The sequence below is a fragment of the Chiloscyllium punctatum genome, chromosome 18, assembly GCF_047496795.1.
Source record: "Chiloscyllium punctatum isolate Juve2018m chromosome 18, sChiPun1.3, whole genome shotgun sequence".
NCBI lineage: Eukaryota > Metazoa > Chordata > Chondrichthyes > Orectolobiformes > Hemiscylliidae > Chiloscyllium > Chiloscyllium punctatum.
This window is the reverse complement of record NC_092756.1, coordinates 97832376-97855444: the sequence shown is the minus strand read 5'-3', so window position 1 is coordinate 97855444 and position 23069 is coordinate 97832376. Positions and strand designations below refer to the sequence as shown.

General features: G+C 48.3%; 1 protein-coding gene across 3 annotated transcripts in view; it reads right to left on the bottom strand.

The window, feature by feature from the left end:
* cacna1ia (calcium voltage-gated channel subunit alpha1 Ia) overlaps positions 1–23069 on the bottom strand; it is a 447558-nt gene that overhangs the window by 119842 nt on the left and 304647 nt on the right. For all 3 annotated transcript variants that reach the window (XM_072588890.1, XM_072588891.1, XM_072588893.1), the window contains 4 exons: positions 19940–20255; positions 16971–17063; positions 10461–10752; positions 7470–7840 (listed from right to left, as the gene is read on the bottom strand). In XM_072588890.1, coding sequence (XP_072444991.1) covers positions 7470–7840; positions 10461–10752; positions 16971–17063; positions 19940–20255 — 1072 coding nt within the window. The remainder of the gene's footprint in view (positions 1–7469; positions 7841–10460; positions 10753–16970; positions 17064–19939; positions 20256–23069) is intronic.

Genomic DNA, 23069 nt, shown 5'->3' with positions numbered 1-23069 from the left:
TGAGCTCCTCCAGTTCTACTCTGCTGTGTTTTTCTGACTTCCATCACACCACAAGGATTGGCTGAGCCTTCAGCTGCTTTAGCCTTGAGCTCTGGAGTTGCCTCTCGAAATCCCCTGACATTCATGCCAGAGGCAACAAAGGTGATGGACAGAGGTATGTCGATGGATGTTGTTTATATGGGCTTCCAGAAGGCTTTTGATAAAGTCCCACCTAACAGATTGTAAACTAAGGTGGAAGACAATGGAATTGAGCCAAATGACCAAGATGGAGAATAAATTGGCTCAGTGGCAGGGAACAGAGTGTTGGAATAATGGGTAAGTACTCAAACTGGCAGGACATGACTAATGGCGTCCCACAGGGATGGTTGCCGGGGCCTCAATGGTCATTAACGACTTGGATAAAAGCTTAAAAAAATCAAATACCCAAATTTGCAGATGACAGAAATTTGGGCAGCATTGCAAACAGTACTAACGACAACATACTACTACAACAGGACACTGATGGATTAAGTGCACGGCCAACAGATGGACCTTAAGACAAGCATGTGAGGTTATCCATTTTGGATGGAAATCAGAGAGATCGGGGTTTAGCTTAGATGGCATAAAATTAAGTACAATGGATATCCAATGAGATCTGGGGGTTCAGGTGCATTGCTCTTTAAAATGCCCCCAACAGGTGCAGGAAATAGTCAAGAGGCCACTGGAATGCTGCCTTTCCTATCTAAAGGGCTGGTGTACAGGGCCATTTGTGCTGCCGTTATACAACACCCTGGTTAGACTCCAATTGGCACAAGGTGAGCAGGTCTGGGCACCGAGCCTTAGGAAGGATGTTGTGGCCCTGGAGGGAGTTCATCGCAGGTTTACACAGATGATATCTGGACTTCAGGGGTTGAGCTGTGAGGACAGAATAGACAAACTAGGCCTTTATTCTTTAGAATTTGGAAGGTTAAAGGGTGATCTAGTTGAGGTTTTCAGGGTATTAACAGGTAAGGATAAGACAAACTATTCCTACTAGTTTGAAATTTCTAGAACCAGAGGACACAGAACCAGAGGGCCAGGCTATACAAGAGGGATGTTAGAAAGTAGTTCTAACGCAAAGAGTAGTGGAGGTTTGGAACTCTCTTCCTCCAATAGCGGTTGATGCTAATTCAGTTCTTAAATTTAAATCCGAGATAGACGAATATTTATTAAGCAAGGGATCAAGGGAAATATGTTCAAGGCAGGCAAATAGAGTTAGGTCAGAGATCAGCCATGGTGGGAGCAAGCTTGAGGGGCTGAATGGCCTCCTCCTGTTCCTATGTTCCAATGTTCCAGCACCAGCCTGTCTGCCTGGATATCTTCTTATTTGGCTCAGTCTGAAATTGAATAATGTTGCTGTGCAATTTCTTGAAATCTTCCCACTATGTTAAAACTGCTGTGTAAATGCAAATGTTTATTGTTGCAGGACATTTTCAACAAGGCTGTTATGCAAAGCTGGTTAGAATGCAATGATTGCTGATTGTGGATTGATCTTTAATACCATGTTGCTCCACCTCAAATTCAATATCAGCTCCAAACTACTTATAATAAATGGAGCAGTCTCTCCACTCACATTACAGGCAGGAACTGAAATCATTATCGCCCACGTTAATTGCTGTCCTCTTTCCTCTTAACACGCTCCTCCATTTACTCTCAATCTTTGCTGAAACAATCTATGACTCTTCTTCACAATCAGGAACAAGTGGAGCTCGCACAGTTTCATTCTTGTGTTGAGAACATGAACACAATTGACTGCAGTCTATAGCAGTTTCAACGTGATCTCCGAGGAGAGAGTTCCTCTCTTTTCCAGTGTCGGGTGAGTGGAGGCACCTTTCTAAGCTTTTAGGACAAAGCTGAACCCTGCATCCAGGCCATTCGGACCATCAAGCCTGACCTACCATTCAATATGATCAAGGCTGGTTGAACACTTCAATTTTTTTTTACTCAGCCATCCCTAAAACCCTGGACACCACTGGAAATCAGATACCAATCTCTGCTTCAAAAGTACTCAAAGACTGAACTTCCAAGGCCCTTGGTAGTAGAGAATTCCAAAGGAGCACGACTCTCTGAGTAAAATCACTTCACCTCATTGAAGTGGCATGCCTGCATTTTGACATTGTGTCTGATAGTTCTAGACTCTCCACCCATTGGAAACATCACATACCATCACCTACCCTGTCTATCCCTTTAAGTATTTTGTAAGTTCTAATCCCATTCTTTGGAACAATCTATCTCAGAACCCGAAGGTCTCACGCTGCTGGGACCTGGGACAATGTGATCAGAAACACCATCAGAGGCAGCAAGTATTCACATCTGTGTCCACTCAATCCTCAACTTCCTCAGCTTGGTCTGGCTGCTGGATGGTTGAGAGAAGCTCAAACAAATGTTGGCTGATGATTGGGAGGTTTGGGTGGCACGGTGGCTCAGTGCTGTCTGTGTGGTGTTTGCACATTCTCCCCGACTAACCCCCACTGCTCCCACCCTCACATTCACTGCCTCCCCCCACCTCCACACACACCCCTCCCCCACTGCACTGTTGATGAAAACAGTTCATGTTTAACCCTTGAGCCGATAAGGTGTAGTGCTGGAAAAGCACAGCAGGTCAAGCAGCAACTGAGGAGCAGGAGCAGAACCCTTCATCAGTAATGTGGAGGGGGAAGGGGGCTGTGAAATAAATGGGGGAAGGTGGGGCTGGGGGTATGTTAGGTGGAATGGCAATAGGTGGATGCAGGTAGGGGGTGATTGGGATTGGTCAGTGGGAAGGGTGGAGCACATAGGGTGGGAAGGAAGATGGACAGGTAGGACAGCCAAGAGGGGAGGGGTGGAGTGGGAGGGCTGGTCCAGGGATGAGGTGAGGAGGTGGGGAGATTTGGAAGCTGGTGAATTCTACATGTCATTTAAACCCTCGAACTTCCTCATTCCAATGATCGGTGTCTTTGGGATTTGACCCCGAGAGGTGATTGGAGCAAAGGGAAACAATAAAGAACGCTTGGATGATGTGGAACCCATTTCCAGGGAACCACCTCCTGTTTTCCTTCGGAATCAAAGTGTCTGAGAGGAGGGCTACCTCTGACGGAACAAAGGATGTTCCTCTCAGCAGGAGGTCGGGAAATGAGTCACAGGTGAACAAACTTTTAGATTTAGATTAGATTACTTACAGTGTGGAAACAGGCCCTTCGGCCCAACAAGTCCACACCGCCCCACCGAAGCGCAACCCACCCATACCCCTACATCTACCCCTTACCTAACACTACGGGCAATTTAGCATGGCCAATTCACCTGACCTGCACATCTTTGGATTGTGGGAGGAAACCGGAGCACCCGGAGGAAACCCACGCAGACACGGGGAGAACGTGTAAACTCCACACAGTCAGTCACCTGAGGCGGGAATTGAACCCGGGTCTCTGGCACTGTGAGGCAGCAGTGCTAACCACTGTGCCACTGTGTCGCCCAAGCTTAATTATATCAGTCTGGGTTATGGCCAGCAGCATGAGCTGATCAATATTGCTTCGGGGGACACAACCTTCAAAAGGGGGTGTGTTGAGGAAAAGCAGCAAGTGATCTCTCTGGGATTCACTTCACTTGCATTATCATCATTTTAAAAAATTACTCACTCACAGGATGAGGGGGTCGCTGGCTGGGCCAGCACTTATTACCCGTGCATCTGGGACAGTTAAGAGTCAACCCCAACAGCTGTGGGTCTGGAGTCACTTGCAGGCCAGACCAGGTAAGGATGGCAGATTTCCGTCCCTAAAGGACATTAGTGAACCAGATGGGGTCTTTTTGTTCCTGACAATCGACAATGGATTCATGGTCAAATCACACCATAATGTGGGGGACTTTTGAAAACTCATTATTTACAGAGCAAATTCTGAGGAAGGGTCATCAGATTCGAAACATTAACTCTGATTTCTCTCCACATTTGCATCCAGAACTGGCTGGGCTTTTCCAGAAATTTCTGTTTTTGTTTTACAAAGGTACCGGAACAGCCAGAGACACCAGTCAAGGCCTGAGGGGTTTGTAAGGGAGTGATACCAGCCATGGCCCAATGGGGTTGTAAGAGAGTGATACCAGTCACGGCCCAATGGGGGTGTAAGGGAGTGATATCAGTCACGACCCAATGGGGTTGTGAGGGAGTGATACCAGTCACAGCCCAATGGGGGTGTAAGGGAGTGATATCAGTCACGGCCCAATGGGGTTGTGAGGGAGTGATACCAGTCACGACCCAATGGGGGTGTAAGGGAGTGATACCAGTCACGGCCCAATGGGGGTGTAAGGGAGTGATACCAGTCACGGCCCAATGGGGGTGTAAGGGAGTGATACCAGCCATGGCCCAATGGGGTTGTAAGAGAGTGATACCAGTCACGGCCCAATGGGGTTGTAAGAGAGTGATACCAGTCACGGCCCAATGGAGGTGTAAGGGAGTGATACCAGTCACGGCCCAATGGGGTTGTGAGGGAGTGATACCAGTCACAGCCCAATGGGGGTGTAAGGGAGTGATATCAGTCACGACCCAATGGGGTTGTAAGGGAGTGATACCAGCCATGGCCCAATGGGGGTGTAAGGGAGTGATACCAGTCACGGCCCAATGGGGGTGTAAGGGAGTGATACCAGCCATGGCCCAATGGGGGTGTAGGGGAGTGATACCAGTCACGGCCCAATGGGGTTGTGAGGGAGTGATACCAGTCACAGCCCAATGGGGGTGTAAGGGAGTGATATCAGTCACGACCCAATGGGGGTGTCAGGGAGTGATACCAGTCACGGCCCAATGGGGATGTAAGGGAGTGATACCAGCCATGGCCCAATGGGGGTGTAAGGGAGTGATACCAGTCACGGCCCAATGGAGGTGTAAGGGAGTGATACCAGTCACGGCCCAATGGGGTTGTGAGGGAGTGATACCAGTCATGGCCCAATGGGGGTGTAAGGGAGTGATATCAGTCACGACCCAATGGGGTTGTAAGGGAGTGATACCAGCCATGGCCCAATGGGGGTGTAAGGGAGTGATACCAGTCACGGCCCAATGGGGGTGTAAGGGAGTGATACCAGCCATGGCCCAATGGGGGTGTAAGGGAGTGATACCAGTCACGGCCCAATGGGGTTGTGAGGGAGTGATACCAGTCACAGCCCAATGGGGGTGTAAGGGAGTGATATCAGTCACGACCCAATGGGGGTGTCAGGGAGTGATACCAGTCACGGCCCAATGGGGATGTAAGGGAGTGATACCAGCCATGGCCCAATGGGGGTGTAAGGGAGTGATACCAGTCACGGCCCAATGGGGGTGTAAGGGAGTGATACCAGCCATGGCCCAATGGGGGTGTAAGGGAGTGATACCAGTCACGGCTCAATGGGGGTGTAAGGGAGTGATACCAGCCATGGCCCAATGGGGTTGTAAGAGAGTGATACCAGTCACGGCCCAATGGGGTTGTAAGGGAGTGATACCAGCTATGGCCCAATGGGGTTGTAAGAGAGTGATACCAGTCACGGTCCAATGGGGTTGTAAGGGAGTGATACCAGTCAGGGCCCAATGGGGTTGTCAGGGAGTGATACCAGTCACGACCCAATGGGGGTGTAAGAGAGTGATATCAGTCACTGCCCAATGGGGGTGTAAGGGAGTGATACCAGTCACGGCCCAATGGGGTTGTAAAGGAGTGATACCAGCCATGGCCCAATGGGGGTGTAAGGGAGTGATATCAGTCACGGCCCAATGGGGTTGTGAGGGAGTGATACCAGTCACGGCCCAATGGGGGTGTAAGGGAGTGATACCAGCCATGGCCCAATGGGGTTGTGAGGGGGTGATACCAGTCACGGCTCAATGGGGGTGTAAGGGAGTGATACCAGCCATGGCCCAATGGGGTTGTGAGGGAGTGATACCAGTCACGGCCCAATGGGGGTATAAGGGAGTGATACCAGTCACAGCCTAATGGGGTTGTGAGGGAGTGATATCAGTCATGGCCCAATGTAAGGCAGAGATTGATGGGTTTGGAAGCTTCTGTCACTCCTCAGCACCATAGAGAAGCTAAATCCAACTGAAACACTCTTCGGGCCCTCCTGGAGATCAGTAAGTTTGTAGATGACACCAAAATTGGTGGATAGTGAACAGTGAGGAAGGTTATCTAAGATGACAAAGAGATCTTGATCAATTGGATCATTGGGCTGAAGAGTGGCAGAATGTGCTTGAAAGACATTTGGACATGTTCATGAATAGGAAAGGTTCAGAGTGAGGTGGCCCAAATGCAGGCAGGTGGGACTGGTTTAATCTGGGACATGGTCAGTGTGGACCTATTCTCTCAAGCTAGGATTTCTTTCTTTAGAGCGTAGGAGACTGACAAGGGACCTTACAGAAGGGTACAACATCATGAGAGACATGGATAAGATGAATGCACACATTCTTTTTCCCAGGGTTGGGGAATTGAGGACTAGAGGGCATCAGTTTAAGGTGAGAGGGGAAAGAATAACAGGGAACTCGAGGGGCAACTTTTTTTACACAGAGGGTGGTACGCATATAGAATGAGCTGCCAGTGGGAGTGTTTGAGGCGGGTACATTAACAACATTTAACAGGCATTTGGACAAATACATGGATCGGAAATGTTTAGAGGAATATGGGTTAAATGCAGGGAAACAGGCTGAGCGAGGATGGACATTTTGGTCAGCATGGACCAGTTTGGGCCAAAGATACTGACCACGTACTGCAGGACTCTCTGACTGGTTGGACGGAAGAGCCTGTATGATTCTGTGACTTTACTGAGGGAGTGCTGCACTGTCAGAGGCACTGCTTTTCAGATGAGATGTGAAACTGATGCTTTCATCTGATCGCTCAGATAGATATAAAAGATCCTGTGGCTAGTATTACATTAGAGAGCAGGGAATGTTCTCCCCAAACTCCTGAGCGCTATTTAAACCCTCGTCCTACAGCAGTGTTAAAAAACCAGGTCAGCATCTCATTTCAGTTTGTCGGAGCTCACTGTACAAATTGGCTGCCATGTTTTCCGTTGCAAACAGTCACTGCAAGTCAAAGAAAGCACGTCATTGGTTATAGAATAGGCTGAAGTTGCTAACGTAGCTGTATAAAGAGCAACCTCTTTCAGCTTCTCCAATCGATCCCACTCCAAGGGGCTATCACCTTCTCAGTGACAAAGGGGGAGAGGTCCCTTCAGAGATCGAGGAGGTTAATCCTGTTTCCTCATTTCTAAGGGCGGAAGGTTCGACATTTCTCTCACACAAATGAGCACCCACCCAAACCTGAACTCGAGAATTGCTGTTACATCCCCTCAGCGAGCGTATTTGAAACAAGAGTATCTCCTCATGTGTAGCACCTGGTTCCTCCACCTGCCACTAGACACATATTGCCATTTTGCTCACTATAACAGCTGGCTCGGCCTACCTGCTTCAGTAAATCACTTCACGTTTTACTTAAGCAACTGCCTAGTCAGACACGTCATTAAGACTGTACCTGTTCGTGGTGCTCAATCCCCATGCTAATAGTGTTGATGAGAATTGCCATCATGATGCCTCGGTTGAAATATTTGCTCTCCACGATATTTGTCAACTTGCCACGCATTTCACTCCACAATTCAACACACCAGCCTGGCTCCTGTTCCGGCCTCACTGTCCCCTTCCTTTTTAACTCTGCCTGTTTGTCCGTCCCCACCTCGCGACCCGTTCCGGCCTCAGGGTCAATCGGGTCTGAGGTTTTGGCTCCTGTGGTCAGTTCGACGCTGTTGCATTGTGGGCAGTGGTTAGGGTCAGAGGTCAGGCTCAGGGCAATGGGCTGCACGATTGCATGTGGGCTGTAATCCAGGTTGTCCATCACAGGGTAGTGTCCTGAAAAATGAAAGAGGTGCCAGTAATGAAGAAATGTGGAAACAGGAGTAGGCCACTCGGCCCTTTGAGCCTGCTCCCCCATTCAATATGATCATGGCTGATCATCCAACTCAATCCCCTGTTCCTGCTCTCTCCCCCGTGCCCTTTGATCCCTTTAGCCCGAAGAGCTATATCTAACTCCTTCTTGAAAACGTTAAATACTTTGGCCTCAACTTCTTTCTGTGACAGAGAATTCCACAGGTTCCCCACTCTCTGGGTGAAGACATTTCTCCTCATCTCAGTCCCAATGGCCTACCCCATATCCTCAGACTGTGACCCCTTAGTACTGGATTCCCTGGTCAGCAGGAACATCCTTCCTGTGCTTACTCTGTCTTGTCCTGTTAGGATTTTGAGAAGCTCCTGTAAATGACCTCCTCCCTTGTTCTTCTGAACTTCTGTAATTATAATCATAGAGTCATCCAGCACAAAAACAGACCATTTGGTCCAACCAGTCCACACTGAACATAATCCCAAACTAAACTAGTCCCACCTGCCTGCTCCTGGCCCATATCCCTCCAAACCCTTTCCTATTCATGTACTTATCCAAGTGTCTTTTAAATGTTGTAATCATACCCACATTCACCACTTCCTCAGGAAGTTCATTCCACATGTGAGCTCCCCTCTGTGTAAAGAATTTGCCTCACATTATTTTTTAATTCTCTCTCCTCTCACCTTAAAAATGAACCCTTTAGACTAAAATCCTCCATCTTGGGGGAAAGACACCTACCATTAACTCCATCTATACCCCTAATTATTTTATAAACCTCTATGAGGTCACCGCTCACCCTCCTACACTCCAGTGAAGAAAGTCCCAGCCTTTATCTATAACTCAAACTTTCCATAACCAGCAACATCCTGGCAAATCTATTCTGAACCCTCTGTAGCCAATCTCTGAGACAGTCAGTGTTTTGAATCCGATTTGACTCTCCCTAAGAAGTTAGAATTAAAACCCCTACAGTGTGGGAACAGACCCTTCGGCCCAACAAGTCCACACCGACCCTCCGAAGAGCAACCCATCTAGACCCCACTCCCACACCCCACCTTTATCCCTGACTAATGCACATTACACTATGTGCAATTTCCCATGGCCAATTCACCTGACCTGTACATCTTTGGACTATGGGAGGAAACCGGAGGAAACCCACGCAGACACGGCAGGAACGTGCGAACTCTAGTCAGACAGTCACCCAAGGCTAGAATCGAACACATGTCCCTGGTGCTGTGAGGCAGCAGTGCTAACCACTGAGCCACAGTGCCCCCCACCCCCCGCCGCTCCGTGGCTCAGATGTAGGGTTTCTGGTAAATCCATTCCTTTCATGGAGGATGTTCCAGATCATAATTTGAAATGATTCTCTTGGAAATTATTCTCCAGATGAATCCCATTCCTCTACCCCACACTCTCTCCATCTCCTTTGGCCTTTGATCCCTCCATCGAACCAGTGACGGGCTTTTTGTAACTAAACTTGGCTTTAGTTCAGTCACTGTTCAACAAATAACTCTCTGTCCTCACACTTTCAATTTCAGAATTTTAACAAGTCACCTCTGAGACTACAGAATGAGGTGACATGTATTGAATCTGCTATTTCAAATGATACAAATGCATCTCCATTGGCAACAGATAACCAAACCACCTTGGCTAAATTTGGAAAAGTGGCATCTGCAGGAATCCCAGGCCTGACTGATGAACCAACCTAGTTCCACACAAGAGATTTATTGTCAGAAAATGTTACACTTCATAAATATTCTATGGCCTGTTATTTCAAAAGAACATCAGTGGAAAAAGACAATGAATAGTTGAGTTGTTTGCTGAAACAAGGCTATTTTTACACAGCAGTCATCAGACAGGCAGCTCCCGAATACATGCAAGAATTTGACTGTACAGTTGCTTGATCTTTCTGGTGCTAAATGGCCTCTTGTGGTATCAATAGATTTCAATACCTCCAGCTCTTGATTCTGAGACAATGCAAAGGTTCAGGAGATGCTCCACAGACATCAGCACATTATCGAGGGTGACACCCACTGAGGGAGTGCTGCATTGTTGTGGAGGGTCAGTGCTGAGGAAGTTCCGCACTGTCGGAGGGTCAGTGCTGAGGGAGTGCCACACTGTCGGAGGGTCTGTGTTGAGGGAGTGCTGCACTGTCGGAGGGTCAGTATTGAGGGAATGCCGCACTGTTGGATGGCCAGTGCTGAGGGAGTACCGCACTGTCAGAGGGTCAATGCTGAGGGAGTGCTACAATCTCAGCCCCCTGTTGTGGGGAAATGTAATGATAGAACAATCATTTGAACGTGGACACTCTATTTTGAAGTCAATGCTGAATCCTTCCCAATATCAGTAAAGAGTAGGTGTTCTGATCCATTTATCTGTTTGTATTAGTGGGATCTTTCTGAGTGCAAACACCTGCAGTATAACAGTGAAGGCTATCCTTGCTGTAAAGTGATTTGGGATAGGCCTGGAGATTGTTTCGTGGTGAGGGGTGTTTCCTGCTGTCTGAGCAGACCGATGCGCCTTCACGTTACTGTTTTACTTGTTAAGCAACTCTCCCCCCACAACACCCCACTCCAGCCCAATCCCATCACCTACCACACTCCTTCTGGCAAACCCCGACACTGGACGCTCCTCGGTTGCCTTGGCAACGGCTGTGGAAGCTGGTGTAAAGGCCCAGTGTGCGGCGCCGGGCCTTGCGCAGGATGTGACAGACGTACTGGAAGATCTCCTCGTAACAGTCTCCTGGCTCGGCGAAACTTGCCACCGTGCTGGACGAGAGGTAGAGTGCCCGCTGCTCCTGCATCAGCTGGTGCTCCCGCTGCTTCGTCTCCGAGAACTGCGTTGCTATGACAACCAGGCACAGGTTGATCATGAAGAACGAACCTACCTGAGGAAGAGAAGGGCAAGAGACGCCAATGGGGTATCCCCCAGCAACTGTCTCCAAGAGCACATAGAAACATCGAAGAGGAGCAGGAGGTGGCCATTCAGCCCTTCAAGCCTGCCCTACCATTCATCCCGATCATGGCTGATCGTCCAACTCAATAGCCTAATCCCACTTTCTCCCCATAACCTTTGATCCCATTTGCCCCAAGTGCTATATCTAGCCACCTCTTGAATACACATCAATTGGTAAATCTGGAACTAAAAGCTTTATACAGTGATGGTGACCATGACAATCAAGATTGACAAGGCCAGCAGTAGTCCTGGAACTAAGTAGCTTTCTCCGCGGCCCTTCAAAGGACGGCTGAGAGTCAAACAATTGTTGTCAAAACCCATCTGGGTCACTAATGCCATCTAGGGAAGGAAATCTGCCATCCTTACCTGGTCTGGCCTACATATGACTCCAGGCCACAGCAGCATAGTTAATTCTTAACTGCCCTCTGGGCAATCTCAGATGAGCAATAGATAATGGCCTTGCCAGTGCTGCCCACATCCCATGTACGAATTTTTTTTAAAACCTGTCTGGCTCATTAACATTGTTTAGGGAAGGAAATCTGCCATCCTTTTGCAGTCCAGCCTACATGTGACTCCAGACCCACAGCAATGTGGATGACTCTCAGCTGCCCTCTGAAATGAACTGGGAGACAGTGGGGTCTGCAGCTGCTGGAGATCAGAGTTGAGAGTGTGTTGTTGGAAAAGCACAGCAGGTCAGGCAGCATCTGAGGAGCAGGAAAATCGACGTTTCGGGCCAAAGACCTTCATCATCATCATTCCTGGCCCGAAATGTTGATTCTCCTGCTCCTCGGATGTTGCCTGACCTGCTGTTCTTTTCCAGCAACACACTCTTGACTCAACCCTCTGAAATGGCCAAGGAAGCCACTCAGTTCCGGGAACTATTGCTGGCTTTGCCAATGATGCCCACATCCCATGAAAGAAGTAGATAAAATTCACAGAACGATGTAGCACAGGAAGAGCTTGCTAATCAATCACCATTTGGCCCATTTGACTCTGTGTTTTTCTCTTTAAAAGAGCTCTCCGGATCGTCTCACTCTCTCCCCACTCTCTTCCTGCTTTGTGTCTTTGTCAGATTGCCTGTTGAAAGTTACAATTGAACCTGTCTCATCTGCACAAGCAATCTGCCGGCCTTGAAGGATCAACATTGAGTTTAACACTGGGACTAGAATAGACTAGCTAGATGAGTTTTCTGCCCAGTTTGAACATGATGGGCTGAAGGGCCTTTTTCTGTGCTGTACACGATGGCCTGAAGAGCCCCTTTCTGTGCTGTACACCACCTTGATTCTATAATTCTCTAACAATCCAAGATCACAACTGCCCTTCCCATTTGCTCAGGCAATGGCTGCTGATATTAACTCAGCTGCTGCCAGTCACACCTCCTCCAGACTCATCTTTTGCTTCCTTTTTGGTCTCATCTGTTATTTGATTTCTGTAACTTCTTCCTCCTCCAACTTCTGATATCTCTTCTCCCTCTTGGGCATTCCCAGTGATGTACCTTCTTATGTGTGGGCTGGAAGCTCTGAAATTCCTTCCCCAAATCCCTTTCTCCTCCTTTGAGATGCTCCTTATATTTATGTCTGTATAAATAAAATTTATATCAATGTTTTAGATGAAGGGGTTGAAAGCATGGTGGCTACATTTGTAGATGACACAAAGCTGGGCAGGAGCGTATGTTGTGGATTGGAATCAGGAAAGAAGCAGTCTGATGTCATAGAATCAGAGAGATGTACAGCACGGAAACAGACCTTTCAGTCCAACTCGTCCATGCCGACCAGATATGCCAACCTAATCTAGTCTCATTTGTCAGCACTTGGCCCATATCCCTCCAAACCCTTCCTATTCAGTCATCCATCCAGATGCCTTTTAAATGTTGCAATTGTACCAGCCCTGGAGAATAATGTGGGAAAATGTGAAGCTTTAGCAGGAAGAATAAAAAAAGTTTACTTTATGTTAAATGACTACGCAACAGACGACTGCTGCAGAATTCCAAAATGCAGAGGGATCTGGGTGTTCGAGCGTATGATTCACAAAATGTTGGTCTGCAGGTCCAGGCAGTGATAAAGAAAGTTAATAGGATGGAACATAGTACATGCAACAGTAGAGCACAGGAACAGGCCCTTCACCCCACAATATTGTGCCGAACATGACACCAAATTGAACCAATCCCTTCTGCCTGCCATACCCCTCTGTTCCTTGAATATTCATGTGCTTATCTAAAAGTCCCTTAAAAACCTCTTAAACAGAGGCTATCATTTATTACAGGAAGAATTCAATGCAAAATTAAGGAGATTAAGCCTCAGTTATACAGGGTAATGGGGAGACCACATCTCGAATAGTGTGTTCAGTTTTGGTTTGTATTTAAGCAAAAAGGTAAGTTAATTCATTTAGACGACCTTTACAAAATCGAAGCAATGTAATGAGCGGGTTGGGTGAGGTGTGAAAGGTTGGGTAGACTGTTCCCCTGGAGTTTACCAGAATGTCCTGATTGAAGTCTATAAGAGCCTGAATGGTTTTGACAAGGTGGATGTAGACAGGATGGTTCCTCTGATTAGGCGAAAGTGAGGACAGCAGATGCTGGAGATCAGAGTCTAGATTAGAGTGGCACTGGAAAAGCACAGCTGCTGGAGATCAGAGTTGAGAGTGTGTTGTTGGAAAAGCACAGCAGGTCAGGCAGCATCTGAGGAGCAGGAAAATCGACGTTTCGGGCCAAACACCTTCATCATCATCATTCCTGGCCCGAAATGTTGATTCTCCTGCTCCTCGGATGCTGCCTGACCTGCTGTTCTTTTCCAGCAACACACTCTTGACTCAACCCTCTGAAATGGCCAGGAAGCCTCACTCCTGATGAAGGGCTCTTGCCCAAGGCATCGATTTCCCTGCTCCTCGGATGCTGCCTGGCCTGCTGTGCTTTTCCAGCGCCACTCAAATCTTGACTGTTTCCTCTGATTGCCCATAGTGTTAGGTGCAATAGTCAGGGGTAGATATAGAGTAGGGGAATGGGTCTGGGTGGGTTACTCTTCGAAGGCTTGCTGTGGACTTGTTGGGCCGAATGGCCTGTTTCCATACTGTGGGGAATCTAATCTAACATAAAGGGACAGGATTTTAAAACGAGGGGTCATCCTTTCAGGACAGCGGTAAGGAGGATTCTTTTGTCTAGCGGGGCTGGGGGGGTTAAGCAACTTTGGAGCTCTCTGCCTCAGGAAACCGGGGGTGGGGTTGGTCATTTAATATTTTTAAGGTGGAGGCAAAAGACACTTACAAAATTTTACAGAAAGCATTCAATCTGGATGCCCATTCATGCCCAGGACCATACAAAACTACAGAGAGTTGTGAACACAGCCCAGTCCATCACACAAACCAACCTCCCATCCAGTAACTCCAACTATACTTCCTAGTGCTTCGGAAAGGTAGCCAATATCATCAAAGCTCCCTCCTACCTTGCTTATAATCTCCTCTAATCTCTTCCATCAGACAGAAGATGCAAAAGCCTAAACTACAGATTCAAGAGCAGCTTCTTCCCTGCTGTTATTAGGCTTCTGAATGGACCCCTCAAATTTCAAATTTAACGTTGACCTCGCTCTCTGCGCACCCTCTCCGCAGTCACAACATCGTGTTCCTCGGTCTGTTCGATCACTGTAATGCCCTTTGTATGGTTTGGTCAGCCTGTACAACAAGCAAAACCACATCAAAAAATAGATGCTTGTTGGTCAGAGGGATCAAGGGTAACACAGGAATATGGGATTATTTTTAAAAATTTATTCACAGGATGAGGGCGTCACTGGCTAGGCCAGCATCTATCGCCCATCCCTAATTACCCAGGGGGCAGTCAAGAGTCAACGCCATTGCTGTAGGTCTGGAGTCATATGTAGGCCAGACCAAGTAAGGATGGCAGTTTCCTTCCCTCTAGGACGTTAGAGCCCCAGATGGGTTTTTCCAACAATTAGCAATGGATTCCTGGTCATCATTAGACTCTTAATTCTGGGTTTTTTATTGAATTCAAACTGCACCACACCATGGTGGGATTTGAACCCAGGTCCCCAGAACGTTAACTGGGCTAACATAGCATTAATAACACTAGGCTATCATCTTATTGAATATTGGAGCAAGCTCGATAGGCCGAATGGTCTACTCCTGCTCTTACTTCATCTGTTTATCAGGGTAAAGTCAGAGGTAAGCAGTTATAGTTCTCAGGGCAGGGTGAACCTACTGGGTCTGTCTCCTCTTGGAGCTAGCTGACCAGACGGCAGCCTGCTATTGTGACAGAGAATGTCTCGCCTTACTGGCAAGAGTTAAACCGGATGCCAGCAGCAACGTTCAGCTCTGAGCTGTGTGAATCCAAAATCCTGTGCCACGCACGCATTTCAGAGATCAGCGCAATGGCTGGAGAACGAAGAGGGGACATGTTCTGCCAAGGTACAACAGGCTCTGCAGGATCAGGGGGGCGTTCAGGAGAAAAGTCTTCACCCATAGTACGGCGAGAATAGTGACTCACTACCACAGGCTCTGTTGAGATGAATAGCATTGATTTATTTCAGGGAAGGCTAGAAAAACACATGAGGGGCATGGAATAGAAGGATACGGAAACAGGGTGGGATCAAACTGGTTTGCAGCATGAACACCAGCATTGAAGGGTTGGGCTGAATGACCTGTTAGAGTGTTACAAAATTCCATGGTATTAATTAGTAGCAAGATGAAGGAGCTAGCTATGTACACACAGCTGGGTAGTTTGTTGCCTGAAGCAACCCGTTTTGCATCTTCAGCAGTTTTGCAGCTGCTAAAGCTCTTCCCCAGATACCAGCGCTGTTTCACAGGATGATACACAGGCAGAGACAAGCTTCAGAGAAAAATCTCAAATTATGAAATTTGCTCAGCATCTAAGGGATCACCTTTCAACAAATCAGCTCATCGCTTTTCAAATGAGATTGGAGAGTAAGGTGCTTATCTGGGAGTACAGCTGGAAAGGGGACTGCTGATAAGGGATTGCTAAGAATCTTGTTGAACCAGAGAGAGAACAATAAAGTGCATGGAATCGTGTGTTTGCGTGAGTGAGAGTGTGAACAAGTTTTTAAATGAGCAATGGGTGTGTGCATTTGTGTGCAAGAGATTGAGTGAGTGAGTGGGTGAGAGTGACAATGAATGCGTGTACGACCAGGTTTGCAAGTGAGCTTATGTGTACAATGAGTGGGTGTGAGCATGTGAGAATGAATGAGTATGCAAGTGAAGAAGTTTGAACAAATGTGCAAATGAGTAAGGGTGTGTGAGAGAATGAGTGGGTGTGAGAGTGTTTTCAAAGGGGAGGTAAAAGTGTACAAATGGTGTTAGATAGACAGTGTGTCAGTTTGGAGTGTCTTAGTTTGGAGACTGTGTTAGTTTGGAGACTGTGTTAGTTTAGAGAGTGTTAGTTTGGAGACTGTTAGTTTAGAGTGTGTTAGTTTGCAGACTGTTAGTTTAGAGAGTGTGTTAGTTTGCAGACTGTGTTAGTTTGGAGACTGTGTTAGTTTGGAGACTGTTAGTTTAGAGAGTGTGTTAGTTTGCAGACTGTGTTAGTTTGCAGACTGTGTTAGTTTGGAGTCTGTTAGTTTAGAGAGCGTGTTAGTTTGCAGACTGTGTTAGTTTAGAGAGTGTGTTAGTTTGCAGAGTGTGTTAGTTTGCAGAGTGTGTTGGCTTGGAGAGTGTGTTTATTGGCAGAGTGTCAGTCCAGAAGAATAATGTTGTCTAGGACGTTAGGGACAATACTCTTCCCCTCTCCCTGTTCTCTTTCAATTCCGGCCCCTCTGTGATTCTCTTCATCACACCTCACAGGATCTGTGCCTCCAATTGCCAGCTCCCCATGCTTTGGAACCCTCTCCATGAATCGCAGAATCTCGCTCTCTCTCTCTCCATAAAACTCTTGAACAAAACTTTTGCCTCGGCTCCACCCATTCATTACGAAGCTCAGTGTGTCAAATTTGATTTGATAGCACTCCTGTGTGATGTCTTGGGCAACCTGGCCTGCCAGAGGTGTTTTATAAATGTGATTTGTTGTTGCTGGCGGTTAGAACTTTCTCCAGCCATTACAGCTGAGGTGCAGAGGTGAAGCACCAACCAACAGCAAAATTACTCAAAATAGACAGCGTTCCACAGCAGGAGACTTGTAGTAATGATACTTACGATAATAAGCAAGATGAAGTAAATGAAATTGTAGAAAGAGTGTGCATCCATTACATAGTACATGATCTCGACCCAGCCTTCCAGTGTTATAACCTGGCAAAGGAACATCAGACAAACCATTAGCTCCCAGCAAGAACCCACCTACAATGACACACAGAACCAAACTCTTCCTGATTCCAGTTGTGCTACAGACAGAAAGAGAGAGCAATATGGTGCAACTTTCACAGAGGCTGCAGTTTTACAGCAGGGTTGGCTCAGGGAAACATAGAGACCGGGAGAGGCATGGTATTACAGATTCACCAGGCGCTATAGTTTAGCTTCACAACAGGGAAAAACACCAGGGAAGCTGCAAATAAAACGTTCCCCACTAGCCTGAGATATGTCAACAATGGCATCGAGAAGCAGAATGGTGAAGTGATGGCATAACGGACAGTCATTTCAGTTCTCAGCAAACATCGCTCGGTCTGATGAGCACAACATCAATTTGGGTGGCACGGTAGCTCAGTGGTTAGCAATGCTGCCTCACGGCGTCAGGGACCCAGGTTCGATTCCAGCCTCGGGCTACTGTCTATGTGGAGTTTGCACATTCTCCCTATGTCTGCATGGGTTTCCTCCGGGTGCTCCGGTTTCCTCCCACAGTCCAAAGATGTGCAGGTTAGGGTGGATTGGCCATGAGAAATTGTTCATAGTGTGCAGACTGGGTGGGTTAGCCATGGGAAATGCAGGGTTACAGGGATGGTGCTGGGTCTGGATGGGATGTTCTTCGTAGGTTCAGTGTGGACTCAATGGGCTGAATGGCCTGCTTCCACACTGCTGAGGGGAAACCTCTTCACCCAGAGAGTGGTGGCTGTGTGGAATGCTCTGCCCCAGAGGGCAGTGGAGGCCCAGTCTCTGGATTCATTTAAGAAAGAGTTGGATAGGGCTCTCAAGGATAGTGGAATCAAGGGTTATGGAGATAAGGCAGGAACAGGATACTGATTAAGGATGATCAACCATGATCATATTGAATGGTGGTGCAGGCTCGAAGGGCAGAATGGCCTACTCCTGTGTCTATTGTCTATTGTAGAGATTCTATGAATTGAGATGGGGAAGACTGAGTATAGTGGTCCTGTCAGAGGACAAATACTCCAGAGGGTCAGCAGGAATTGGATAGTCTGGGGACGTTGAGTCGTCTCTGAAAAAAGTCAGAGGTCACCCTGTTAGGGCAGAGGAAAATGATTTTCTCTCTTTGAGCATTTTGTGAGTTACGAAAGCAGGGTTATTGGTTATGTCCAAGGTGAAGGTGGAATGATTCTTCTTCAACAGGAAATCAATGGTTATCAGGGAACACATAATTCAAAACACAAACGAATCAGGAGTGATCTTACTGAATGGTAGACCAGTTAGAATGACTATTTCTGCATTTAATTCACTTGGTTGTACATACAAGTTCAATTCCCACTGCGGGAAATGATAAAACATGAATTCAATTATTAAATCTCAGGGATGGTGACTACAGCAACCAACATCATTTGTGGTTAAAAAAACACCTGGTTCATTAATCTCCTTAGGGAAGGAAATTTGCTGATGTTATCGGGCGTACAGTGAAAGTTCACAACAATGATCCCGGGGATGAAGGGCTTGTCATATTTGGGGCAGGTGAGGACTCTGGGTCTCTACTCAATTGAATTTAGAAGGATGAGGGGGGATTTGATTGAAACTTACAGAATACTGAGATAGATGTGGACAAGCAGGAGAGACTAGGACCCGAGGGCACAGCCTCAGAGTGAAGGGACAACTCTGTAGAACCAAGTTGAGGAGGAACTTTTTCAGTCAGAGGTTGGTGAATCAATGGAACTCCTTGCTGCAGAGGGCTGTGGTGACCAAGTCATTGAGTGTGTTCAAGACAGAGATAGGTTCCTAATTAGTAACAGATCAAAAGAGAAGGCAGGAGATTGGGACTGAGAAACATTTCAGCCGTGATTGAATGGCAGTGCAGACTCAATTGGCCAAATAGCCTAATTCTGCTTCTGTATAGTTTGGTCTGGCCTACATGCGGCTCCACACCCACAGCGGTATGGTTGACTTTTGAATAACTTCTGAAATTACCTCAGCAAGCCACTGAATTCGAAGGACGATCAGAGATGGGCAACAAATGTTGGTAGTGCCAGAAATGCCCACACCTCATGAAAAGATGAAGAAAAATAACTGAAGAGATGTCCAGATACCTCCAAAGATGAAGGGTGAATGTTCCATATGGTATGGGTTATAGCTTTGGGAAATACCCATTCGGGGGGGGAGCTCGGAGGATCATTGGTCCAGAATTAGCTGGTCCTCCCAAACCTGCTCCATCCATCATATTTTGTTACTCATGTTGCTTCTGAACATAAATCTCTTATAGAATAGAATATCATTTATTGTCACTTTATTTCTGTCTGACTGGAGCAGGATGATCTCCCTCAAGTATCAAAGAAGCAGTCTGTTGAACATTGAGCTATCAGGTATTATGGTTTCAATAGAAAGTCCTTCAATTTTTTATAAAAAGATACTTGGATGAGCACTTGAAATGTCATTATATTCAAGGCTTTGGGCCAAGCGCTGGAAAGTAGGATTAGTTTAGATAGGACAGAACAGAATCAATGGGCCAAAGGGTCTCTTCTGTGCTGTATGCTCTAATTGAGGGAAGGTTGAGACTTAGTTGTTGTAGAACCATTCAGCATGGAAACAGACCCTTCATGCCGACCAGATATCCTAAATCAATCTAGTTCCATTTGCCAGCACTTGGCCCATATCCCACTATATCCTCCCTATTCATATACCCATCCAGATGCCTTTTAAATGTTGTCATTGCACCAGCCCCCACCACCTCGTCTTTAAATAACTATCAGTGACATTATAAACCAGCAACATTGGAGGTGAACTCTAACCATTGGGCGGTCATTGACATGAGGGATTTATGACAGGACTCAGGTCAGACAGTAAACACATACCTGAAAGATCACAATCCATGCATAGCCAATGTTGTCAAAGTTGATGGCACCTTTGTGAGGGTTCCTGTCCCCAGTCTGACACACTGTGTAATAACGATTCCAATTGACACAGCCCCCGGTGACATTGAGCTCCTGCCCCAGAGCAGCGTAATAGTAATAGTCATCCTTGTCCAAGCAACACTCATGCCCATTGTCCCTCAAGGCTGGTATCTCATGGCAGCCCATGATCCCATTGTCCCCGGACAGAGAGCAGATAAAGGGGGTTTCGTCATCTTTCTCCGGATGATAGTACTGAGGCAGAGAGAGGCCATTGTACCTGTTAGCAAACAGAGACACAGTAAGAATACCTCTGCCTGCCTTCTTGTGGAATTGACAGTGCCTTGGGAGAGAGGAGGTAGACACAGGAGGCCCAAGAGAGATTTGTCAGTGGGAAACAGCCATCATAGCTGTCATCGGGTCAGGCAGGAACTGAGTTTTGCTGTAAAAAGGCACATTCTTGTTGAAGGGTTTCACCTTGAACTCAGGGCAATTTACAAAAACACCAATGTCAAGGGGAAGCAACACTTTATATTAGAGAATTATCTTATATTGCATACTTAATCATCATTCTATCCTGTACAGTTTAAAACAGTTCTGCAAAATACTGACACTGAATCTTTTATGTCCAACAGAGAGGGTCATGGGATAAGGCCTCATCCCAAGATAACATCCCCAACAGTGTGGCACTCCCTCTGCACTGACCCTCCAATAGTGCGGCACTCCCTCAGCACTGACCCTCTGACAGAGCAGCACTCCCTCAGCACTGATCCTCTGACAGAGCAGCACACCCTCAGTACTGACCCTCCGACAGTGTGGCACTCCCTCAGCACTGACCCTCCGACAGTGCGGCACTCCCTCAGCACTGACCCTCTGGCAATGCGGCACTCCCTCAGCACTGACCCTCCGACAGTGCGGCACTCCCTCTGCACTGACTCTCTGACAGGGAGGCATTCCCTCAGCACTGACCCTCCGACAGTGCGGCACCCTCTCAGCACTGACCCTCTGACAATGCGGCACTCCCTCAGCACTGACCCTCCGACAGTGCGGCACTCCCTCAGTATGACCCTCTGACACTGCGGCACTCCCTCAGCACTGACCCTCCGACAGTGCGGCACTCCATCAGCACTGACCCTCCGACAGTGCGGCACTCCCTCAGCACTGACCCTCCAACAGTGCAACAATCCCTCAGTACTGACCATCCAACACTCCCTCAGTACTGACCATCCAACACTCCCTCAGTACTGACCGTCCAATACTCCCTCAGTACTGACCGTCCAACACTCCCACAGTACTGACCATCCAACACTCCCTCAGTACTGACCGTCCAACACTACCTCAGTACTGACCGTCCAATACTCCCTCAGTACTGACCATCCAACACTCCCTCAGTACTGACCCTCCAACACTCCCTCAGTACTGACAGTCCAACACTCACCCAGTACTGACCGTCCAACACTCACCCAGTACTGACCATCCAACACTCCCTCAGTACTGACCATCCAACACTCCCACAGTACTGACCGGCCAACACTCCCTCAGTACTGACCATCCAACACTCCCACAGTACTGACCGGCCAACACTCCCTCAGTACTGACCGTCCAACACTCCCACAGTACTGACCTTCCAACACTCCCTCAGCACTGACCCTCCGACAGTGCGGCACTCCCTCAGCACTGACCCTCTGACAATGCGGCACTCCCTCAGCACTGACCCTCCGACAGTGCGGCACTCCCTCTGCACTGACTCTCTGACAGGGAGGCATTCCCTCAGCACTGACCCTCCGACAGTGCGGCACCCTCTCAGCACTGACCCTCTGACAATGCGGCACTCCCTCAGCACTGACCCTCCGACAGTGCGGCACTCCCTCAGTATGACCCTCTGACACTGCGGCACTCCCTCAGCACTGACCCTCCGACAGTGCGGCACTCCCTCAGCACTGACCCTCCGACAGTGCGGCACTCCCTCAGCACTGACCGTCTGACAGTGCGGCACTCCCTCAGCACTGACCCTCCAACAGTGCAACAATCCCTCAGTACTGACCATCCAACACTCCCTCAGTACTGACCATCCAACACTCCCTCAGTACTGACCGTCCAATACTCCCTCAGTACTGACCGTCCAACACTCCCACAGTACTGACCATCCAACACTCCCTCAGTACTGACCGTCCAACACTACCTCAGTACTGACCGTCCAATACTCCCTCAGTACTGACCATCCAACACTCCCTCAGTACTGACCCTCCAACACTCCCTCAGTACTGACAGTCCAACACTCACCCAGTACTGACCGTCCAACACTCACCCAGTACTGACCATCCAACACTCCCTCAGTACTGACCATCCAACACTCCCACAGTACTGACCGGCCAACACTCCCTCAGTACTGACCATCCAACACTCCCACAGTACTGACCGGCCAACACTCCCTCAGTACTGACCGTCCAACACTCCCACAGTACTGACCTTCCAACACTCCCTCAGCACTGACCCTCCGACAGTGCGGCACTCCCTCAGCACTGACCCTCTGACAATGCGGCACTCCCTCAGCACTGACCCTCCGACAGTGCGGCACTCCCTCTGCACTGACTCTCTGACAGGGAGGCATTCCCTCAGCACTGACCCTCCGACAGTGCGGCACCCTCTCAGCACTGACCCTCTGACAATGCGGCACTCCCTCAGCACTGACCCTCCGACAGTGCGGCACTCCCTCAGTATGACCCTCTGACACTGCGGCACTCCCTCAGCACTGACCCTCCGACAGTGCGGCACTCCCTCAGCACTGACCCTCCGACAGTGCGGCACTCCCTCAGCACTGACCGTCTGACAGTGCGGCACTCCCTCAGCACTGACCCTCAGACAGTGCAGCACTCTCTCAGCACTGGCCCTCTGACAGTGCGGCACTCCCTCAGTATTGATCCTCCGACAGTGCGGCACTCCCTCAGCACTGACCCTCCGACAGAGCAGCACTCCCTCAGTACTGACCCTCCGACAGAGCAGCACTCCCTCAGCACTGACCCTCTGACAGTGCGGCACTCCCTCAGCACTGACCCTCCGACAGTGCGGCACTTCCTCAGCACTGACCTTCCGA